The sequence below is a fragment of the Cavia porcellus genome, unplaced genomic scaffold (genome assembly GCF_034190915.1).
Source record: "Cavia porcellus strain 051 isolate PalLab524CR breed Dunkin Hartley unplaced genomic scaffold, mCavPor4.1 scaffold_12, whole genome shotgun sequence".
NCBI classification, from domain to species: Eukaryota; Metazoa; Chordata; class Mammalia; order Rodentia; family Caviidae; genus Cavia; species Cavia porcellus.
The window spans coordinates 83,569,937-83,593,139 of record NW_026947495.1 but is presented as its reverse complement, the minus strand read 5'-3'; the positions used below and the strand labels follow the sequence as shown (position 1 = coordinate 83,593,139).

The window sequence follows — 23,203 nt, the reverse complement described above, 5'->3', positions numbered from 1 at the left end:
TGCGCTTCTGCCCATCCTTAGTGTGACTGGCCTGGGTCGGCAAGGTGCTGACTCAGAGAGGAGCCCTTTGTGGTGCGGCACACAGTGTGCGTTTCACACCCGGGAAACTTACCTGGGAGGAGGCCGGGTCCGGGTGACTCCATCCCTGTGCTGCAGGCAGTTCAGGGTGATCCACGGAGAGCAGTTAGCCCTGCAAGGCCATGTGGAGACACCATGGGTGGTCAGGGCACCAGCAGCCCCCTAGGTCTGGAGTCACTGGCAGGTTCTGGGTGCTCCGGGCTGCATGGGGGTAACTTAAACTCATGAGACTAAGTATTTTGTTTTGCTTGCATCTTTTACCCTAGAACCCTCATTCTGTTAGCAGACTGCAGACAATGAGAGGGAGGACCTGATTTTAGGCCACTGCTCTTCTGGATAAAGAAGAAAAGCTTTCTAAGTGGGGATTTGAGCTGGGTGTGGTGGCACACACGCCTGTGGCTGCACAATTGGAAGGGTGAGACAGGAGGACAGCTGGGTGTTCAGGCCAGCATGGGTACATGCAAACCCTGTCTCAAAAAGAAAAAAAAAAAAAAAAAGACGAGTAGTTTCATGGAAGACACAGAAGCTCTGAACTGTAAGTGGACTATTTTCAGAAATCAGCCGGTGCTATTCTGGAGGGTGTATACTGAGCCCACTGGCCCTGATGAAACTTTAGCTGTGTCACTGAGAGCCAAAGGCCAGAAGAGTGAGCTGCTGAAGACTTTGCTTCCTGACAGGTTGCTGTATTATAGTTTATAAACTTTATGTATTTTGGCTTCAGAATAACATTGTAGTGAAAAAAATCTTCCTCTGTTCTTAGAGCTCATAAAAGTGGGGTTCAGTGGTGTTGTGGCCATGTGATCACGGCACTGAGGCTCTGTAGTCTGGTGATTTGCTCCACAAGAGAACACAGAGCAGGAAACAGGAACACCAAGGAGTTTGCTTGCTAATGGCAGATACCAAAGCACTGCTTCTTTCTGGCTTCCACTGAATGGAACCATCCCTGCGGCACCGCCTTGAGTGACTCCGGGACACACACCCCAGGGTTATATTAGAACAATTACTTGGCAGAGGTCTTTAGGGAGTGCAGAAACTGATTTCTGACCTTTAAGGTTTCTGCCATCAGAAGAACAAAGAATCCACCACAAGTAACAACTCTCACAGGTACCCGGCTTGTTACAGACACAATGAGAGCCATGGTAGGAAATCAGACGAGCAAGTCTGCAGAGCCCGCAGGGGCCGGGGGCAGTAAGAATGACCAAGATGTACTTGGCCTATGGATCAAGCCCTAGGAAGTCACTGTACCACAAATGCATGGAAACAGAATTTAAAGGAAATCTGGCAACCCTAATTTATAAGTACCCTATAAGAATATTTTGTGTCATACATATATCTTTTAAGAGCAATATTGGTTGTGGATTAGTTGATTGCTACTAAATTGACAATAAGATGCATAGTTGATAAAATAATTTGGAGCGTGGTGTCACCAGGTCCCACAACAACGGAGCTGTTGCTTCTGGTCTCAGAGGGGCAGGTAGCAGGGTGGCTGCCCCTTGAATCACCTGCCTGTTGCCTCCTTAGCAAGTGCAGCACTGGATTGGTTGGGGATGGATATTATCCAGCTGTGCCCTGAGTTTTAGAGAAGGAATCCACTGACAGCTTTACTTGAGTCACTGCTCAGAGAAGCCTGAGTTGCTGAGCATTCTGATGTGCCCTTGGCAGCTGCAGGGAGCAGATTCCCCTGCAAGGAAAGAAGGGTGACATTTTACCGGCTTCATCTGCACTTGGTCTGTGTGGTTAGACTCCAAAGGGAAAGTCGGACTTGGTGAGCAGAGAGGGCTTCAGGGACAGTGACAAAGAATGCTTTCAGATGACATCTGAGTATGTCGAGGTAAACTGGGGCATGTTTGTCCCCTCCTTTGCGCCCAGTCTCCCTCTACCAGAAAGTTGCCAAGTCCTGTGAGTGGCGGGGCCGAGCCTCTGTCTGGCTGTGGTCATACACAGGCATCTAAGGTGAAGTGTCTCCAGCTTTCTCCAGCAGGTGGTCCTTGGGCAGCCCTGAGGGGTCATTCCCATGGATGGCCCAGGGAGAGCAGGGCTTGCCTGCTTATAGAAGAGGCTGTTGACTCATTCAGCAGTGCAATGCCCTCGCAGCCCACACTCCACTGGTGGAGCCTCTAGAGCGAAGCCACCGCTGCCTGCAGGCCTGCCAGGCAGCTCCCTGCTCTGTGGGGTGGAAGGCCCAGAGCTCAGCTTGGGGGCTTTGCCTCACCACAGCTGTGACTCCTCTAGTTCTGGAGGCTCATCTGTTCCTCATTGTTGTCATCCCTTAGTGCTGACCCCTCCATTACCAATTATGGCTCCACATCTGGCTTCCCCAGATGAACTTGCAAAGCTTCCCCTCCCATTAGTGTGAGGTTCCTGGCTCTTGCACGGCTTTTGTAGAATATGTCAGACGCTGTTCCAGTGCTTTGCAAATACTCCTGCATAGCATCCTCGTAACCACCCTTCGTGGCCTGTGAGTATGGCTCCCTTTTGTGCAAGGAGAAGCCAAAGCAAGTTGATGTTTCCAGCGCTGCCCGCAGGTGGTGCAGTCTGGGCTTGAATCTGGCAGGTGGCTGCAGGTCAGGACCTCAGCCGCTTTGTTCTCTTCCTGTCTTCTCTGGAATTGCTTTCTTGGATTATTTTGCAGAAGCCACTCACACTTCAGCACTTCCTAGGGTGTCCCATCTCTTATTTTTCTTCCTATCTGCGTTTGCCAAGTGCTTACTGTGCACTGCAGTGATGGGTGAGGTGCAAAAGGGTGGAGTTTCAGAACACATGTGTTCTCTTGGGAGACTAGGAATACTTAAGTCTAATTCAAACTGAAGTGTGCTTCGTTAAATATAAGGTAATTTTTGAGTAAGTGCTTTTAGCACTGTATACTAAAGAAGTTCTCTGTCACAGTCATGGTTCTTTTAGTCATTTGTCTGCTTTTGGCCAGAAATCCACATACATTTTCAGAGAAGCACATTGCTATAGGGTTTCTTTACTGTGGAGCCTGCACTTTGGAACCTTGGGATGGTGAAGCGTTCCCACAGTGTGCCTGGGAACACCGAGCTCATGTAAGAGCACCTGGGGGAGGCAGGTGGGGTCGAGGCAGGTGCTGTACTACATGAGAGGAGGCAGGTGCTGCTGGCCCACCTCAGAATGGGGACTATTTCTGGAAACTCAGCGGGTGGGAACATCCTTAGGATTCATAGAGGCTTGTTAGCAGCAGCAAAGGGATGAAAGCTGTCCCAGTAATGGGAAAGAGGACTCTGAACACCATGCTTCCCATTCTCCCATCCAAGTACTAATCAGGCCCGACCTTTCTTAGCTTCTGAGATCAGACGAGATCGGACGCGTTCAGGGTGGTATGGCTGTAGACATGCTTCCCGCTCTTAGCTTGGAGACAAGAGAACCACCGGGGCCTTGCAACTCATAAAATTACAACAATTTAGGTGGCTCACTACTTTAGTGGAAGAGATCTATTAACTTACAGAATTTTTTGTCTTCTCCTGTTTTCTAGTTGTTTAAGCATTCTAGGACCAAGGGACCTGCTTTGTCTTTGCTATCTGGGAAGGTGTTTTCCAGAGTCCTGTGAAGCAGGTTTGGAAGAGGCGCCTGCTGATGCTCTTGCCGGCCACGTGAGGGCGCTCTGCGAGCAATGCAGGTAGCTGTCTGTTATCACAGGCTGGAGAGGGTGGACGCTAAACGCTATGTGCGTCGGGCAGCCTTGCTCCGCCCCTCAAGTGGCCCAGGAAGAGAACCATGCAGATCCTCGGTGCCCGCTTTGCATCACTGTATCCAAGCCGAGACTCAGACCTAGGCTTCCTGAGAGTCAGAGACCTGAAGCCCTTTACTCTGATGAAGAAACTGCTGTGTGGGGAATATTCGTTCACCTCATTTGATGAGTGAATTGCAGGGTGTTGAAGGGGAGGCCTTTCAGATGCTATAGAATGGTTCTGCTCATCTCCGAGCCCATGCTGGGCAGGCAGTGCCAGCTTCTCCCCCAGGGTGAGCCTCCATGCAGGGTGAATTCCGTAGTGTGTGCCTCGCTGCATTGAAGCTGGGTGCACAAATTGCAGGACATGGTGTGTATGCAGCAGTTCCTGGGTGGGCAGAGCCTGAGAATGTCACTGGGAGCTCAGAGGAGGTGCCGGCTCCCCAGGAGTCTTGATGAAACTCTGGCTGCCACCATCACGGGAATGAAAGTGTAACCTCCGTGGAGAAATGTTTAAAGGAGGGCTCCATTCTTTTGGCATTTGCTCACTAAGCAAAGCAGGTAAAGTGTCCATAGCTCTTGGCTTCTTGTTGAAAACATTTGAGAAGAGTGGCAGAGTGTGACCCAGCTCTCCAGGGTCAAACAAATGTTCCACCATGAGGAACAGATGAGCTGTGCCACAGAGTATCTGAATGGCCGGGCGTTGGCACTAAAACATTTCAATTACGGTTTCAAAAATGCAAATTAGGAAAACGCTCACATCCTGAGTCTAAGGCAAAAATTCAGGCAAAATGCTATCAGGCCCAAGCATGCTTTTACCTTTCCAGGCCTGGAGTGATGCCCCTGCCTCGGAAGGGGTTCCCTGAATCAGGACAGTGCAGACCTGCAGTCCGTTTGCCAGAAGGATAGCAGTCACCATTAAAGCTGTCACACTGAGACCGGTTCTTACAGTGGTGAGCAAAATCCTATGACACCGAAAGTGCAGAGTCCACCTCAGCCATACAAGTTCAGTATCTCAGGCCGGGTGCACAGAGACTGTAGCCCTCGACATTCATCTTTCTCATTTGGATGAACATCTCTTCCTTCCTTCTCTTTCCTTTTCCTTCCTTCCTTCTGTCCGTCCTTCCTTCCTCTTTTCCTTCTGGGAATGTGACCTACTGTCGTTCTGATTCCTGTTAAGTCTCATCACTGTAGGCAGAGCAACTTTCCTGCGCTTGGCACGAAGGGACATGGATGCAGATTAGCTGTGAGTTCAGCTGCCAGCTGCAGTGAGGTGACAAGGAACCTGGGCTGCTGGGGTAGCAGGAGCCGAGCAGCAGCACTGCAGTGGGAAGTGGCCAGTAGACCCAAGGGCGCCTGTTGTTGCAGCAGATGCCTGGTGCTTGGTATGGGGGCCACCGATGGCCTCGAGCCTTTCTGAGGCCTGGTCTCACTCAGGGCTGACTCCCTGGGGTCAGGCAAGTTTGCCTTAGCCAATGGGTATGGCCTGGGTCTGTACAGTCCTCCTTGGGACCTGGGAGAGACTTGTTCTATGCAGAAGCTCTCCAGGGAACAGCTCCTTCCTGGACAATGGAAGCGATGCTCAGGACTCTGGAGAGTGGCTGAGTGTACCCTTCTGAATAAGGTGTCAGCCTGGGATCATGGAGAGCAAGAGGCCAGAGCTGGACCTAGGTTACTGATGCAGCTGCCACACAGCCACAAAATGCTCTCTGCTGTGTAAGCCAAGTGGAATTGAAGTCTGTCACTTGGAACCCAAGTTTCCCACTGTCATGTGGTGGCTGTGCCTGAGGTCTTGACCCCATTTTTCTGACGGGGTGGGTATGTGCTCCAGGGAAGCACTACACAGACCTCTATACAGAAACCTCTAGGTGCCCAAGCTGTCTTGAAAGCACTACAGAGAACCTTTGGTAAGAAGGCAGGCATCAATAAAAGAAGCAAGACAGGTATCAAATGCAGCGTATTTTAATTTTGTTCAAATAAAGCAATATATGTATATATATATATATTTTTTTTTTTTTTCCAGAAAAACACCAGATGTGAAATTCTACAAAAGCACATGTGTTCAGCAGACCACGTCTGTCTGATGGGTAAAGGGTTACTCCCACATGAACTCGCTAAGGATGACCATCCATGGAGTGATGTCACAGCTACAGCCTAGGTCTCCAGTCACATCTTGGATTCCTAACAAATAGTGAATACCGCCTGGCTAAATGCTGCGGTCTCGATGAGAGGAAGTGCCAACGATCAAGCAAAGCCATGAAAGTTACGAAGCAAGCAGAGCTGAGTACTGTAATTAGTAAAAATGGTAATGAGAGGATTACACAATGCACGGGGTCTGTGTATTCTGATTGACTCTCTTTTGGCAGCGAGCTGGGTCAGCACCTCGGAAAGGGAGCGAAACTGAGCGAGTACTGCTCCTCTCCTCACTCAGGCCACCAAGGTCACAGCAGGGACGGAGAGCACCGAGGCATCCGGGGACACTTCTATTCTTGTGGGACAGAGGTTGCACTGTGAGACTCGGCCAACGCTGCCCCGGAAAGGCCTAGCCTCTGAGTTGTCTGAAGTGTGCTGCTGTCTTCGCCGTGGTGGCTTTTCAGAATGGGCCATGGCCTCGGGGGTTTTGGTCCCCAAGGGGGCTTCTTGATTTTTGGTGCTACTTTTATTTTTGGGGCGGAAGCTGTTGTGTGGCTGTCTTCTGTGTTCATGTCGGGTGTTGCCCTTTGCCACAGGGTCAGCGTCGTTACCGCCCTGCAACTTGGTGGGCGTATTTAGCCTGTTATTATGGTACTGAGGATTAAATCTCCGTCTTTGACTAGAAGGTCCATTCTGTAAAAAAGAAGAGAGAAGTGCCAGATGCCAGAAAACCACGAACATCAGGGAAGCCAATTTCCAAGCCACAGGCAGGCTTCTTACATTCCAGAAGAGTATGACAACATGCAGATGAGCCCAAGTAGGTACAGTCCTTGACCTGAATGTAACGGGACTGTCATGTCAATGGAACTACAAGAAAATGACTGATGTTGAAAGACAGATGAAGAAGCAGGAGAGAAACAAAAACTAAGCATCATGGTTTCTATCTAGGCATCTTCCCCAAGTCTCATGCACACAGGCAGGGCTTTTTTGAGGTGACTGGATCCCAGATGTATGACACTGGATTAGCCCACCGATGGATTTGTAGCAAGGTGATGCTGGGAGGTGAAGGTCAGCGGGATATGGCCTAGAACTACCCACGTCTGCATCCCTTGATGGCTGCTGCCTTCTGCCTGCCCTGCCATGCACTGTTTTCCTCTGCCACTTCACCTTGTCTTGGAGCCAGCCGACTAAGGACTGAAATCTCTACAAACTGTGAGCTAAAATAAACCTTTCCTCCTTTAACTTGTGGGTGTTGGATCTTGTGTCCCAGCAACAAGAAAGTAACTAAGATACTAGGAAATAGAATCCCTAAAGTATGCTTAAAATATAATAAAATGAAATGGACAGAGGACAAGACAATGATGATTCTTTACCAAGAAGATTTCTAAGACATCCTGCAGAGATTATATGTATGAATTTTAATCAGATTTATGAAGAAAAAAGTAAATTATGTCTGTAACTTTTCTTTAAGCAGTTTTTCTATTTTATTTCATAAAAAATACACCAGGTAAGCAATATTACCCTGGGCAAATGCAGAGATGAGGTAATTTGGTGACTCTGGTGGAATGTGTGGGTAACACACATGTTCACAGGGGCGAAAAGTTCTTTCTCTAAACTTTTTGCAGTTCTAAGCCAATCAATTCTGAAAACTTGTACTGAAAAATCATTCTTGAACAAGACAGTGGCTGAGGATGTGACGATGAGTGGTGAGGAAGCAACAGATTAAGGCTGTTGGCACCCACACGGCCAGGGATTCTGGGGTCTGAGGGGTCAGGACCCAAGCAGCTTCCAAGTGCTGCCTGAGGGCCAGGCCTGGATGAGGCCCTTCCCCTGCGCCTGCGTGGTCCCACTTACATGGGAGTCCCTGGAGAGCTGCTGTAACTCACTTCCTTGTTTGTATGAGAGTGATGAGTTTGAGGACTTGCCCAGGGCCTACCTTTGGGAAACAATGCAGCCGTCCCAGTTTATCTGCTATCTTCTACAGTGTTCCTGAGAAGGCTGCTACATAACACAGACCTGTTCTCAACACCAAACCATATGTGATCTGATGCACTGCAAACATATAAGATTGGTTTTTGCACTGTACCTGGGTGCTATAGGTATAGGACCCACTGAGCCTCCACAGCCCAGCACCCAGGGAGGGGTATGGTGCAAGTCTGAGTGATGGCTATGCTTACACAGTGAATGTGGACACTGCCCCACCCTACAGCACTGCCTGGGGACTTGGGCACCAGAACTGGCAATGCAGTCTGTCCTGGGGCGGAGTGTCCGGACAGAGCTTGGCCCACATGGTGGCGGAGTTAGGTCTCCAGTCCATGGGGCACACAGGCTCTGGATACCCATGCGGTGTCCTTGGTCTCTCTGCCCTTGCTCTGCAGGGAGGGCTGTGCCGGGGAGCAGGAGGCTTTTGCCTGGGCCTGCAGTGTTCCCTTTAAGTAGAGAAGGGCATTTCAACCTTATTATGGAGTTACCAAAAGGACTAAAGCAGGTGCTGAAAAGGTACCTAGCTCAGTGCATTCAGTCCGGTTTCCTTTGCTTTTGCTTTTTAAATTTACATTTTATTTTGTGGTTCTGTGGACGAAACCTAAGGTTCGGAGCAAACTAGGCAAGTACTCTACCACTGAGCTACACCCCCAGCCCCTGTTCTTTGTTCAGTTTTTTGCCTTAAAAACTGAAAAGGAAATAGACTAAATTGTAGGCGTGAGTTTAGCATGGTGTTTAATATGAGCAAAACCGGAAGAGATGAAGAGGTATTTAGGCTACAAGTGAAGCAGACTTGATCAGGACCTTGAAGCTGTGGAGGGTAAATACTCCTTGTCGAAAGGGTGTGCTAGCGCTCATGAGGCTGTTCAGCACCAGGAGAGGCCGGAACACCTGCAAGTTAAGGCGCCTTTACAGCAGGCCCCACTCCTGTCCCATCAAGTCGGTGTCCTGTTTTCTGTGACCATGAAGGAGGAATCACAGCTCAAAGGCACAGTGAAGATGCAGGAGAGAAGGAAGATGGTCCCTTGGCAGCTTGCGGTTTTAGAGGTTGGGTAGACAGGGGTAAGTCATGTCACTGTGAAATGTGCCGCAGTTACTGAAGGTGCCCTAAGTGTGTCCTCTCACTAATACTCCATGCTCTGAGTGGGAATTAAATGATCTTAAAGAAAGCAAACACCAGTCCTCCTCTCCCTACAGCTGACAGTGAGATGGGTTCTGAATCCTGTTCCTCGGACTCTGTGGGATGCACTTGTGGAGGTGGTGATGTGGGGCTCCTTCCCACCCTGGGTCTGCAGGGCCCCCAGGGCACTTACCTGCTTGGCAGCTGGCGTGGCCTGGTGAGAGGGCTCTGTGGCTCCGGGAAGGCCACCTGGCAGCTTGGGGTTGGCGGCTTTGACCTCAGCGCCCTTGCTGTGGTTGAGTGACTTCCGGGCGAAACCACTCTGCCTCCCTGAGCCGGCTGCGTGGGTGCTGAGAAGAGGCAGCAGGGAGCTGCAGGGTGCGCGAGAGGAGTAGCTGTTCTTTGGGTGAGTGACTGCAATGGGGAAGGGCGCAGTGTTATGTTGGGACGGCCAGGAGATCAAGGTGCCGTGAAAGCATGGAGAAGAGTTTGAGCTATTTTATAAAGAAACCTTTTGAAAGGGACCTCGGGATCCTGCGGGCACCTTCCCCTGTGAGAATCACTGAGCTGTGACTGCAGCACATCATCCAGACCAGGTGGGGGGTGTCAAGAGGGGGAGGCTGGCATTTTCAGGGAATGAGAGAGATCTGAGCAACCTAAACATCATTCTGTAGCCTGAGCATCCCCAAGGGGAGAGAAAGACTGAGGCCGAGGCTCACTCTTCAACCTGGTCCGCAGATGCCGTCTGTCTGGGGTCCTGGTTACCAAACTCCTCCTAGCTATTTCATCAGACCCTGGACTAGCAATGGCAGACGTGCAGATGGAGGGTGCACACCACTCAAACGTCATGGGGACAAGAGGATGAGGGTGAGCAATTTCGTGGTTCGTGGTCACACATGTGCCTAAGTCACAGGGCCTGAAGCCCATAGGCATCCTTTGTACACAGGTCTGTGTGCCCTGCATTTATTGTTGCCTTCCTGCTGCTTGGAAAGAAGTGGCTTCTGATGGGATGATTCTCTGTGAGCAGGGCCAGAGGGAATAGATGCGAGGATAAAGCCTGACTTTGCTCTCATAGCCCAGGCTGGACAGCACCTGCCAGGCTGGTCAGCAAGACCTTTTTTTGGTTGGAGATTTAGCTCAGCAGCATAAATGCCTGCCTGGAAAGTGTGAGATTGTGAGTTCGATCCCAGGTACAAACAAAACAAAAAACAAAGAACAAACAAAAATATAAAAGCAAGACTTTTTTCTTTGAATCTTAAAATTATCACCAATTTTTAAAAACAATTTTCTCTACCTTTGTTGGCTTAGACTTAATCCCAGGGTTCTGCAAGAGGATCAGGAGTGACTAGTGTGATTACAGAGCGCTAGACATGGAGAGGATAGAGACATATGTCCAGTCCCTTCATTTTGTAGGTGGCATTAAGCAGTGGTAGCAATTTGGGGCTGTGCAAACATAGCCAGGAATTTGGGCTGTGTTCAACTCTCAGCCACTACTTCCATTCAGAAGCTGTGAGCTCTTGTCTTGCCCTCCCCAGAGCCATGAGGGAAGGGCCCAGGGCACTGCTGGCTGTTAGATGGACATTAGGAAGCTGGCAGGGACAGCCTCTACCGCTAGATGGCACCTGGAGAAAGTGGGTGACCTGTGCCTCCTGTCCACAGGGATCTGTGGCATGGTCACTCAGGGCCAGCATCTTGCTTATCATCCAGCAGAAAGCGAATCTTAGCGGGCAGCTAAACTTCCAGCCACAAGTCTAAGCAGCACAGCTGGGGCTGTGGAATGGGTGGGCCGGAGGGCAGGTGAACAAGCAAGAGCGTGGGTAGAAGAGAAAAGGAAGACACAGTCAGAGGGAGGTAAGGGAACTGCCAGAGCTATGTGGGGAAGGGTGGCCCACAACACGATTGTGCGCTGAAAACTCAACCAACTCAACCGCCAATCAGAGGCTCAGATTACCGTGATTCTCTGTAGAGAAAGATCAGTCAGGTAGACGGACGTGGGAAAGCTCTGTGGCCGCTCGGGCAGTGATGAAAGTGAATGGTTTTACTGTACATGGTTAATTATGTCATCACGAGTGAACTACACATGCATAACAGGTGTAACAGAGACCCTAAAATCATGTCACATTCTATCGTTCTATTTTACCACAGTTGGATAATTTTAGATGAAGCTTATAGTTCTTGTACTTAGAAGAGAAAAAGGAATCTCCACTTTGAGAAAAGGGTGGTGTAGGCAGAGTGATCCGCTGACTCAGGCCGTGTGCTCGTCTGTCCTGCATCACCCTTTTTCTTTTCCTCCTGGTGGCTGTCCTTGAGGTCTGGGTTAGGCCCAAGCAGGGGAAAGCAGTAGCCAATCCTGCTGCCTATTAGCTGCCCTAGTTAAGGTTTAGGGATGAGACTAATGCTAAAGGTGCAGGTGAAGGCTTCGTCTCTCTGCTTCACTGAGCAGAGAGGACAAAGCTCGGGAGCACAGGGCCCTGCCCAAGTACAGCTGCTGTTCCCAACTAGAGGACTCAGGGTGCCTCTTCGGGGCAGCACTGCAAAATCACAGGCAAAGTTTGCCAAAGGTATAAACGGACCTGTTCAGTTCTGCTTCACAAATCCTGGGGATTTACAGATGGGCAGTGGCATTTGGAGAGTCTAAGTTCAAGCCCTGACTTTTCCAGTGACTTGTGTCAAGTCCCACGATCAGTAGCTCTCCAGACCTCATGGCAGGCTCTGGGACAGCACACCTGACATTTCCCACATCAACTCACACAGCACCAAGCTTACTCGGTCGGAATCACTTTGCAAGTATGCAAAACTCACTTTCTCCGCAGAGCATGATTTGGGACTTCAGCTGTTCAATATCACAGGAGAACCGTGCGGCCTTCCCCAACTCTTCATCGTATTTACGCTCACTGACAAAGTGCTGAGGAGAGAAGGGAAGCGTGACGTGATGCAGAATACCCGAGCCTGCTCCCGACTGGGGCCACAGGCCGGTCTTCCAGGTATCCTCCTCCTGCTCAGGCCTGGACAAACTGTGATGCAGCAAAACCTCGGTAACCTTTTGGCTCCCCAGCAAGATAAAACACATCCTCCTCCCAGACACTCGTCTCTACTTTAATAGGGAAGCAGGAAGCCCGAGGAGCCTTCAGTGTACAGTGAGATTTCAAGCGCTGTTTCAGGAGGTGGAAAAGATTATTTTTCAATTCATATAAAATACAGTTTAAAGTGAAGAGCCATGTGTAGATGACAGAACTAGAATGCAGAAATAACTATGACTCAGGCCCTCCTGGAGTTCACCACACGGCCAGGGAGAGAGATAGCATTAATACAAGGTAGAGTGTGGTTGATACTTTCGGAATGAAAAAGTGGAAGAAGCGATCTCCTGAGGGGAATAGGGAATTTTGTAAAAGGAAGCATGTGAGCTGGAACATCAAAAAAGTATTGAATACTATCCAGACCCTGGCCAAATTCTTAATACATAGTCTCATTTCCCTCTGAGCACACTGTAGTGAAGACAGCACTTTACTACTTCCATTGTACAAACCAGGGAGCTGAGGCTCTGAGGCCTAAGACCCTGAACCATTTATCCAGAGCCACAGAAGTGGGGGTCTGGGCCGCACCGACTCCCTCCAGAGCTCTGCTCCTCACCATCTGATGATGAGTGTGGTTTGTGAGGCTGGAGCGAAACCTGTTTTAGGGATTTGCATCAGGATGGCTTGCACAGGGCTAATGTCACCTAGAGATCACTCCCTCCTGTGGGGCAATGGAGGGAGAGAGGAGAAACGCTGCTTCCTGTATCCCCTGGGGCCCTGTGTCTCACTGCAGACCCAAGTCTTCAAATCACACTATGCTAGGGGCCCACACTGAACAGTCTTTGGACTCTATTTGTTCTTGACTTAGGCAAGGTCAGTTTCTGTTGCTTGTAACAAAAGGTATCTAATAAATGCAGGTTGAGATTGAAAAACTTTAAAAGACACATTGCCACGAATCCTCCTCACGGTACTCCCCACGGTTCCAACACACCTGTCCCATTGTTGTTGCACTTTCTGCAGCATTCTGGACGTTCTCCTTCATGCGTGTCTTTTGTTGTGCTGTTGTGGCTGCCTTGATGCCTTGAATGGATTCAAAGCATTTACTTCTCATGATCATTTTGAGTTTGGGGAATATGGTAGATAAAGACACACTATTGAGTCTGCCTTTCTGTTAGATGGCACTTGGCAGCAGCACTTAGGTATTTTTGTAAAGATCCTCAAGAAAGAGGACTTCCAGACTTGCTTCAGAAAGTAAAGAATGGTAGGTTAAGTGTGTTCAAACAAGATGGAGTAATGTGAGGGGGGTGAATAGCAGTGCATCTCCTACTATATTTAAACATTTAAGCAACATCATCACATATTTTCATCACACCTTGTACACATGTGTGGGTAGCAATCTTAGTACAAAGGCAGCTAAATAAGGAAAGAAGTCTTCACAGAAGACATGCTTCCCCACTTGCTGTCCCACTAAGTTCACACCCATGTGTTTATACAGTGTAAAAATAGCATGTCATCCCAGCCGTAATTCACGGGTGAGCACACTGTATTTGGAGAGTAGCCTGCTGCCTAAGGCAGGGGCTTGTTCTTTTCCTTTATGATAATACAGCCTTTCGAACCACAGAATACTCTGCACTGTGACTGGGTGGCTCTTAACCTTTCTGTGCTCCCCATTTCTACCCTGTGGAAGTGGGCTGGCCATGTGGTGCTGGACCCCACAGAGAGCCGTGATGTTGATGTGAGGCTCAGCTCTGGGGCTCAGGCCCAGGCAGGGACACTCCAGAACTGACCTTGATCTCTGCCCTGAGTTCGGCCAGCTGCAGCTCCGCCATCTGACTGGCTAGATCCGTAAGCCTCTTTAGTTCTTCTGCTTTCTTCTGACGAGCAGTCAGGATTTCCACTGCCAAGTAAGAACAGCTTATCAGGGCCGAGATATGAGCACATTAAATGACCACATTTTTTGGGGTCAGTTATCCCTCTCTAGGTTGATTGCTTGTTGGCCCAGACTGTGTTTTCTGAGTTGGTCACCAGGCTGCGTTGTCGGCAATGTCGGCACCACTGCCATCAACCCATTCTTGGTGGTCCTTATCCACCAAACCCTGCACTAAACACAGTCCCTTTTGCTTCACCGTGTACCCACACTCTTCTTCATTTGTGCCACTGGCATCTGAGCTCATTCGCCTTGTTTGGAGTTTTTAATGTGAGTGACTGATTCAGAACACCTAGCTCTGAAAATAGATGCATTAAAATCCAATCTGATTCACAAAGATGGATGTCCACCAACAAAACCCTTCTCTGTGTGCTGTACCGTTAATCCTAGCAGCATCGTACCTAACTTTAACACAGAGTCACTTAGGGCAATTAGCTGTATTACTGGACCATTACATACAAGCTTTACTTTATTAGCTTTTTGTGAGATGAAAAATGCCTTTGTTTTTGGTGCTTGGCAGCTAGATTTCTATTTTGCAAACAGACAGAAGTTCCAGACCACAGTGTCTTATATCTTTGTTATAAGTGTCCCTGGTGGAAAATTTTCAAGAGCAAGTCAAGCCAGCTTAAACTGGATTTGTATGCACTCTTTAACATCTGTACATGTAGAGAGCTCACCAGGGAGTACTCTGGCACTGTATTTCCTCATCTCTAGTTCTCAGATGAACTACAGGTTCAGATAGATGCTGTAGCTCACAGGTTAATCTGTGTGCATGTATTTCCCAAAATACTGTGCTATGGAGCACAGAAGCAATGAATACAAACACCTAGGGTGAGATTTAAATATGAAGTTTGGTCTTCAATAGATGGACATGGAGCTCTCCAATTTATAATGCATGAATTGCTTTCATTTCTCTTGGACAAGCAAGTAAAGATCTAAAAAATGAGAAACTCATCCAAGAGGATGTGCACACTGAACTCATGTTGCATTCTTTAGCCAGCAAGGACCAACCATTTTGTTAAATCAGACTTAACACACCATGCAGAGCCACCCAGTAGGAGTTCTACTTTGTGAGTTCTTAATCTATAAAATGTCTGAGAGTCATCTCAAACATCTGAAAAGAAGCAAAAAATCAATTGAGAGTTGATTCCTGTGTAAGCCATAAACCATTTTTTAGACAGAGAGATAAAGAGATAGATTATCTTTTAATGCTAATATCAATATTGAGAAGTCAATGCAATATTTGACCTACAATTCATGAAGCCCATTTGCCAAAGTACTCTGGCCCTGCTTTGGTTAGTGACCTGGAGCTCCCTAACTCTCTTAGATAACAGACTGACCTGTGTCTGGGGTCATTAGGGTGAAGGAGGGTAAGAGGAGTTTTAATCTTCTGAATGATGCCTCAGGTTATTCAGCTATACCAGAGGGGACAAAAAGGTAGCCGACTATCAGGTTCAGCCCATATTACTTTTACAAATTAGATGTCCATTTTGAAAAATTAGGAGTTTCCATTTTAACTGTGCCTTGTAAAGTACTGGAATTTCTAGGCACAGTTGGCCAACATTCCTAGGCAGCAACAGTGGGGTACAGCTGAGAAGCACTGTGCCCAGCGGCCACTATGCTCACCAATCCCACCCACCCTCTGACACTGCCTGTGTGAAGGTCATCAGTTGCTCATGGGACTCCAGCACAGATGCACCACCACCAGGTCTTTTGTCCACAGTATCTGCTGCCTGATAGATGGGAGGTACCCAATGTGTTTGCTGATGAAGGGCTGGGTGAATAAATGAATAGGTACAGGACTGAAGTTCCCTGTCTCCAGGGGCAGAGATGTCTGGCACCCATACCTTTAACTGGCTATTTGTTTGCATTATGATTTAACATATGTATGGAACAAAAGTTTGTAGGACAAGAAAATGATTCTTGAGTAAAAGGATGACTTTTTCTTTGCAAAGTAAGATGAAAAGTTCTGAAGACACTGTCTTGAAAAACATTAAGAGGGTCAGCAGAGCCTGAGTTAAGCAGATGTGACTCTTTGATGGCTCGTTCAATTAGGGTCATTGTTCTTTTGATTATGTATAACTCTGGCATTCATACCAAACAGAAGATTTTGTAGAAATAGATACAAATGGGTCCTAAAATGGGAAAACAGGTGCAAGATCACCAATAACTTCTAGTTCAAGCTCATGTAAATGTGCATGAAAATGAATACTTTGCATCAGCAAGTGTGGGGATGTGCTTTACATACAGTCTCATTAACATTTCAAAGCCTTTCATATAAAAAAAAAACCCTTAAAGTTGAGATCTAGATGCCAGTATTCTTAGAGGCAAACATTTTTACCTCAAACACATCAATCACAGAAATAAGAAGCAAAAACAAAACCAGATCAAATTTGAAGATTCATTGATCTTGCAATTTAATATAGAATAACAAGTAAGTTTTGAAAGCACAGTCTGCTCAGAAATCTGTAGAGGGAGACAGAGACAGCAAGCAGGCTGTGTGCTACTCATGCACGATCATAAACACTGTCTGGAAGGCTGACTGCTCTCCACAGGACTCATAAATCCCTCTAAATTTCTGGAACACATTAGAAGCTGGGCGCATGGTGCTTGAACCATGGAAAATCTAAAGGTTACTCACTAACACATATGAGCAGAAGATGTGTGTAGATGTGCACAGGGTCCCGGAGACAAGTCAGGGCAGAGGTGTTTCTTCGAGCACAAATATTCTTTAAAATCCTTTTAATTGCTTAAAAGTTCTTGTGATAGCATTATGTAGTGTGTCAGTGTTTCTGTTAATACCCTATCTCCAGTATACTCCCTCCTCCCAGGACATACCCGTGCAGGCCTCCAGCAAGCAGAGGATGCTGCAGACCTCGTACTGTCGCACGTGCAGTTTGTCTGTAAGATGCGAGCTCTACACATCGTGTAGCATGACTGCGCCACTACTGGAGTAACACTTAGGAGGGGCTCGGTGCTGTGAGAATACTCGAAATGCTTACTACGAATCTTGAGATGTTTATTCTATAGTCCCTTGAAATCACATTTTGTTCACTCGTACTGAATCCTGTCATCTACAGACACTAACTTGATTATGATAATTCATTTAACAAATACTTAGGAAGCACCACCAACCTTTTGGTGTGTGTTAGATGCCCTGAGGGTTACAGGCCTTGTGCTATCACTGAAGAAACATGTTTATACCACACATGGCATATGGAAACCGTGAAAAAGACTTGTGAGATCATGGATCTGCAGGTTCAAATACGGGTTTAAAGACAGTGCCGTATTTTGTGGGTTTCTTCCTTCAGTAGCTCTGTCTACCTGTGCAGGAGATGTGGTGGCCATAGGCATGTCCCTGGAGGGGGAGGCCATCCCTGAGCCTCCATGTTCTAATACAGCTTACCACACACAGTGTGCCACACACCAGGCCAAGTCTCTGCTGTGTGACTTTTCACTTTACCTTTACAGCAATGCATTGAGATAGGTACTATTCCAATTCGAATAAGGAGTCTTGAGTTTGCAAAGTTAACAGAATGGTTCCAGGTCACACAGAATGTGAGGAGAGGTTGGCCTTGGACCCAGCTCTGTGTGACCCCTGAACTATGAACTCGCTTCCCTGGAGGCTTCTCTGGACACTGGCTGGGCCTGTCTCAGGGCACCCTTGCTTGGGAAGGGCAGGCTCCATGCTGGGGTCTGCACTGTTTACACTGCCCTCCAATGGTGTGCAGTGAGCAAGGCAGCACAGCTGGCACTCAGGGCAAAGCGCAGGAAACAGGGTGCTCCCCAGGGGTGTCCAAAGTTCACAGGGCTGGGCACCGGCATGACAGTCCAAGAAGGAAGAGTGAGTACACAAGACCTGAGTCTCTGTGGACCTCTAAGAAGTGACTGTCTGTGTTAGTTCTGGAGAACACTGAGTGTTGATGGCTAACAATTTCATTGTAGGCACACAACTGTCCCTAGAGTTGGAAAAAAGCCATATGTACAAGCCAAATTTTACTGAGGAAATTAACAGATTTCATAAGAAGAAGAAAATCTCACAGTCAGAAATATTGTGAACTACTCAGATATTCCTCAGTTCCACTCTGGACCACATTCATTTCATTTATAAATCTGGCTATGTTTTGGTTTTAAAATATTGTTTAAAATATTAGAAAATTGTGTAACAAAAAGAATGACAGCTCCTTTCCATAAAGTGACAACTGAACTATGGCCAACATCCAGAGAAGAAAAACATAAAAAGACTGAAGAACACTACCTGATCTTTCATTCTTGTGAATTGAGACCCTGTGGTCAGAGGAAAGGACTCATCTGAACCCTGGCTGGGTGTGCAAACTGCCACTCACGGCATTCACAGGGTGAGGGCTGGGTAAGGGGGAAGAAATGAAAGTGCACCAGAAGCAAGGGCTGTGAAACTAAAGTCCAGCTGGAAGTGGGGGTCGTAAGTCACCTTGGATGTGGCAGGCTGCATTCAGCAGTGGAGCAGGCTCCGCACATGCACTCACTCATGCTGGAGGTGGATCTGACCACCAGATTCCTGTGTGATGGGTGACGTGGCCATTACTGACCGAATGATTTCACCAAACCAGGAAGGTTGAGAAGTGCGCACAGAGAAAATGAAACAAATCAAATGGAGTGTATTCGTATCTTGTGTGAAATTTTGGAAAAGTTTTCCAGTGATCAGATAATTTAAGTATGTTCTCTGTATTAACAGGGTAATTGGTACCTTAATCAATCTAGCATGTGATTTTAATTTAAATCATGGAATTGTTCTTCTTTTATAGTTTTAAGTTGGCAGGTGTCAGCATATCTGATGAGGTTTGTAAACAGAACTGGAGAATTTTAAGAAAATGACATTCATTACATCTCTAAATCTGAATTATTAACCTACGCATTGCTTAAAAGTTGAGAAGTGTTTTGTCCATTACGTATGTGAGTCAGCCTTATCAGGCCCCTGAAGTGCTTGAAAATAGTTAGACTTACTAAATGTACACATATGGTTCAAAATGTTGCGGGGAATTTAAGCATCAAGTGTCAGAAGGAACTACTTTTTAAAGAGGGAGTTGAATTTAATAAACTTGAGTTAACTGAACCTGAAAAAGAAACAGTGAGCAAACTCATATGTATAAATACCGAATAGTTTCCCTAGTGTAAGAAACAATAAGAATACATGAAAGTACGTGGTAATCATGATTCCCAGTCACACTGGTTTGAAGCCATATAATGTTTTCACTCATTAATTGGAATGGTTTTAATCTGGGTTGTTTTATTTTATGTCTGTGATACTACAAATAACTATTTTGAAGAAAATAAGAGCGTAATAGCTAGCGCTGATTTAATATCATCCTGTTTTGAAGCCCCCTCAAGTTGTTGTTCATTTGTTTCCATTGGTTCTAACATGTTGTATCTTATTATATCTTAATATATGTAATAGTATAAGCAAATTTTTTATAGACAAAGAGATAATATAGAAATTGATGTTTGGTTTCTGCTAGCTGGTTCTAAATACCCTGCAATAATTTCATTCGCTTGAATGGTTTCACACTGTCTTGATAAGTTTGATGCTATAGTATATGAAGTTAGACTCAAATATTTCAAGGAAAGAGTCACTATGGTAACTACTATTAATGTCAGGCTATCTGGGGGTGAAACACAATGATGCTTAAATTTCTCGGTTCTGACCGGTGTTGTTCTATTGATACGTTCTTTTTTTTTAATCTCAATCTCCCCCTTTTTCTTTCCTTTTTTAAAAATTTATTTCTTAGTATCTTTTAACTAAGGGAAAACTAAATTAAAAATAGTGCGATATATTATAGTAACTTTTTTGTTTCCTTATTAACCTGATTTGAACCCCTGTATTGTTCTCCACATCTTGTTCTGACTGATTTTATTATATTCTGTTTTGCTTAATAGTATCAAGTTTGAGGGAATAGGGAACCATTTGGAAGGCAACCAGGTATTCTATGATGCCCGTTATTGTTTGATTATCTTCTTTGGAATCCTGCAAGCTCTCCAATGTGGTTTTATTGGTCTTATGTACAGTTTTGTTCAATTCTTTTATACTAGCTGATATAGGCTACTCTTTTTAGAGGCATAATGGTAACCATTGTTGATCACCTAGTAATCCTTTCTTTTTTTTTTTTCATTTTATATACTATGTCCATCCTCCTGATCTAACTGACTCTGTTTTGCTTTGTCACATTGGGTTTTTCTTTGGTCCGTCTTGTTTTGTTTTGTTTTTTGGCTTTTTTAAAATCTTTTTTCTTTTCCTCTTCAAAGAAAAAGTTATAAAAACTGTGGGAGTAATGGAAACTAAAATGTGTGATTGTTAGCGTAAAAAAGAGAGGAAGGAAAGTGATCTAAAGGATATAACTGCAAGTATATTCAAATGTGTAGGATAGAGAACCATATTGCTGAGTTTTTCTTGGATCACTGGACAGAACTGACTGCAATTTCACTGTATTAATGTCCACTTTGTACGCTTTAATTTTGTAATCTGGACAACTGTTTCTAAGATGACAATATGTGATCTATTAACTGGTGAATTCTTACTGTATTTTTTTTCTCTTGAAATTCTGTATTACTTCTAGCCTTTTACTGTTTTGCTTCGTTTAGTTTTGTTTTTCTCTTTAAATAAAAAAAAACAGTGAGTAATGCAGCAAGACTGATAAAAGTTGCAAAGGCTTAAAAGCCAGTGTCTAAAAATTCAATACTAAATTCACTGTCGTTGAAAAGCCACTGAGCATAAGTTCCTTGTGTACACTAATGTCCCTCTGGACTTTAAGCAACTCAGCCGACATCTCCTGTCTGCTCCCTGAGCGGCCATCTGCTGTGTGTGGCAGGCGCCATGCATCTTCTCCCCGGTGGCCAGTGGCTTGTCCAAGGCAACAGAGCTCATGGCCAGAAGTTCAGGGAAGATTTGGCATTACCCCTCTGACCAGGCATCGCTTCTGGTTGGGAGGCCCCTGATCAGATAACCATGTGTACTCACTGGCTTCTTCTTTTACTTTGTCCATTTCTGCCATTAATGAAACTTCTTTGTCAATGATGCTGAGGGAAAACAGAAAGAAGAGCAAGAATGCTCAATCAGAGACAGACTTTCAGAAGCAGGGGCATAAGAGAAAATGAGTTTCATTAAACAAAATACAAAATTACCATAAATATTTCTATGCTACATCACCAGCAGCACTCTCTGTCTCTCCAAAACTGAGGCAATGTGGCAGGGATGTTCCCAAGGATTACAGGTGACATCTGCTGATTAAGTCACTGTCAACACATCTAAAAAGAGTCTTTCAGGATTGGGCTGCTCGGAATTTAACTTTGGGTGTGTTTTTTGCCCTATATGCGCCAAAGCTCCAGAACAATATAACAAGCATGTGAAAAGCTGGCACTCGGGAACAGAGGGCTGTGGTTCCTGGAGTCTCTGTGTGCCCCTCTCCCGGGAACGAGCTGAGCCCGGAGGGAGGCAGGTGGTTCAGGGTTACTGCTATGTCTTCCTCACCCTCCTAAATCAGCCTTTCACTGTAATGAACTTCTTCCCATTATGTTCCATTCACTCCTTGGCTAGTCCTTGGAAAGGTGCTACCTGCAGAAAGTCCTCCTCCTCCCTCTCTCTCACTGCTTAGATCTCTCTCCCCCAGCCCACAATTTCCGCTCCCCTCTCCAAAGAAACAATTCATTACACATTCTTGCTATATTCCATCACAAGTTTTTATGTCTACTTAAGCATAGATGTTGGGTGCTCTTTTCATTTTCATTTTGACCACAAATATTTCAATATGTATGCCTTTAAAACATAAAGACTTATTGGGATTAGAACCACAGTGTATCACTTAAAAATTAACAATAATTTAGTGATGTCAGATATCTATTCAATATTTGAATTTTCCCAACTGTATGTCAAGTCTTTCTAACACTTTGTTTAAATCAGGATATAACTTAGGCCTGTTCACTGTAGCTGGCTGACTGCTCCTCCAGTGAGTATGACTCCATTATGTTCCCTCCAATCTATTTTCTATTGTTCTTGGCATTTATTTGAAGAAACTAGGTTGTCTTTAAGAGTTGTTCAAAAGGACAACTACAATAAATTTATCCTACAGTATGTCCTACAATAAATTTATCACAAATATAAATGACATGTCTCTTTTTTATGATATAGAAGCCTTTGAGCATCATTGCTTAGATCTATAGGACTTGTTAAATGGGAATATTCAAGTTGTATCACTTTTTATTTACTGGAATCCTTCTATAAAGAAAGGCTTTCTTTGGCCAACTGTTTGGTTCTCATTAAGTATATTTAAGTATAGGGATGGCAGAATAAATGTTTCATTTTTCCTTTTATCAGTTTTCAAAAAAACAGTTGATTCCTTAGTATCCTCCAAAGGCAATGAATTAGATTCTCTGCTCATTGGTACACGTGCATCGTGCACTCACATTTAGTGTCCTGCGATTCACCGTGCTGACAACCCTCATTCCTACAGAGACTATTCCATCAGAGGTAGTTTCCCTCTGTTGGATGTGCTTTTCAAACTTAAAATGTTTTCTACTTTGTATCTTCTCAAGAACTCTTCACTATGGCTCCTAGGATGACTCTAGAGCAGAAGGGGACTCTTTGGCTGGACGTGACTGGACACCTGGGAGAGGCAGCAGTGTGCCCAGTTCAGCTCTCTGCAACCAGGAAATCCTGTGGCTTCTGAAGAATGGTTAAGTGCAGGGCATGGTGAGTTTCCCATGCAGGGCTCTGAGCATCTCTGTCCCACAGGCCACACTGAAAACCCTCTGACACATGTGAGTTACGGTCACCAACAGGGTCACTGTGTGTGGCCAGCATATTAGGCCCCTTACGTTACTTAGTGATACTGCGTAAATGCGATGGTCATGGGTGCTACACACAGGAAACGTGTGGTGCTGGAAGGTGGGTGGACAGGGTGGTCCAGCATGCTGCGCCCTCCTCTCGGAGGTCTTCACTAGTATGGCTTCATGTATTTCTTTCCAAAGTCTGCCCCTACATGTGTGGGTGTGTTGACAGCTGTACGCAGCTCCATGGCATCAGGGCTCTGTGCTCCTGGGTCACAGGTATCTCTGGTTCCTCTGTCTAGCTCCGAGGCAGCCCTCAGGAGAAAAGTGTGTCTCTGTTATGACCTCTTTAGAGAGGAAACTTCTACATTAGGGAACTCAGGCTAATGGTCAAGGTGCTAGGGAGGTGAAATGAGAAGTGGAAGGGGTGGAGTTGAGGTCTGACTATAGGCACAGGGGCAGGCCAC

General features: G+C 46.1%; 1 protein-coding gene across 7 annotated transcripts in view; it reads right to left on the bottom strand.

The window, feature by feature from the left end:
* Positions 1-5,709: 5,709 nt before the first annotated feature.
* Spats2l (spermatogenesis associated serine rich 2 like) overlaps positions 5,710-23,203 on the bottom strand; it is a 158,366-nt gene continuing 140,872 nt past the window's right edge. For all 7 annotated transcript variants that reach the window (XM_063259521.1, XM_013145252.3, XM_013145253.3 and 4 more), the window contains 5 exons: positions 20,932-20,990; positions 13,801-13,910; positions 11,802-11,904; positions 9,193-9,413; positions 5,710-6,589 (listed from right to left, as the gene is read on the bottom strand). In XM_063259521.1, the coding sequence (XP_063115591.1) occupies positions 6,191-6,589; positions 9,193-9,413; positions 11,802-11,904; positions 13,801-13,910; positions 20,932-20,990 (892 nt within the window). In that variant the 3' untranslated portion in view covers positions 5,710-6,190. The remainder of the gene's footprint in view (positions 6,590-9,192; positions 9,414-11,801; positions 11,905-13,800; positions 13,911-20,931; positions 20,991-23,203) is intronic.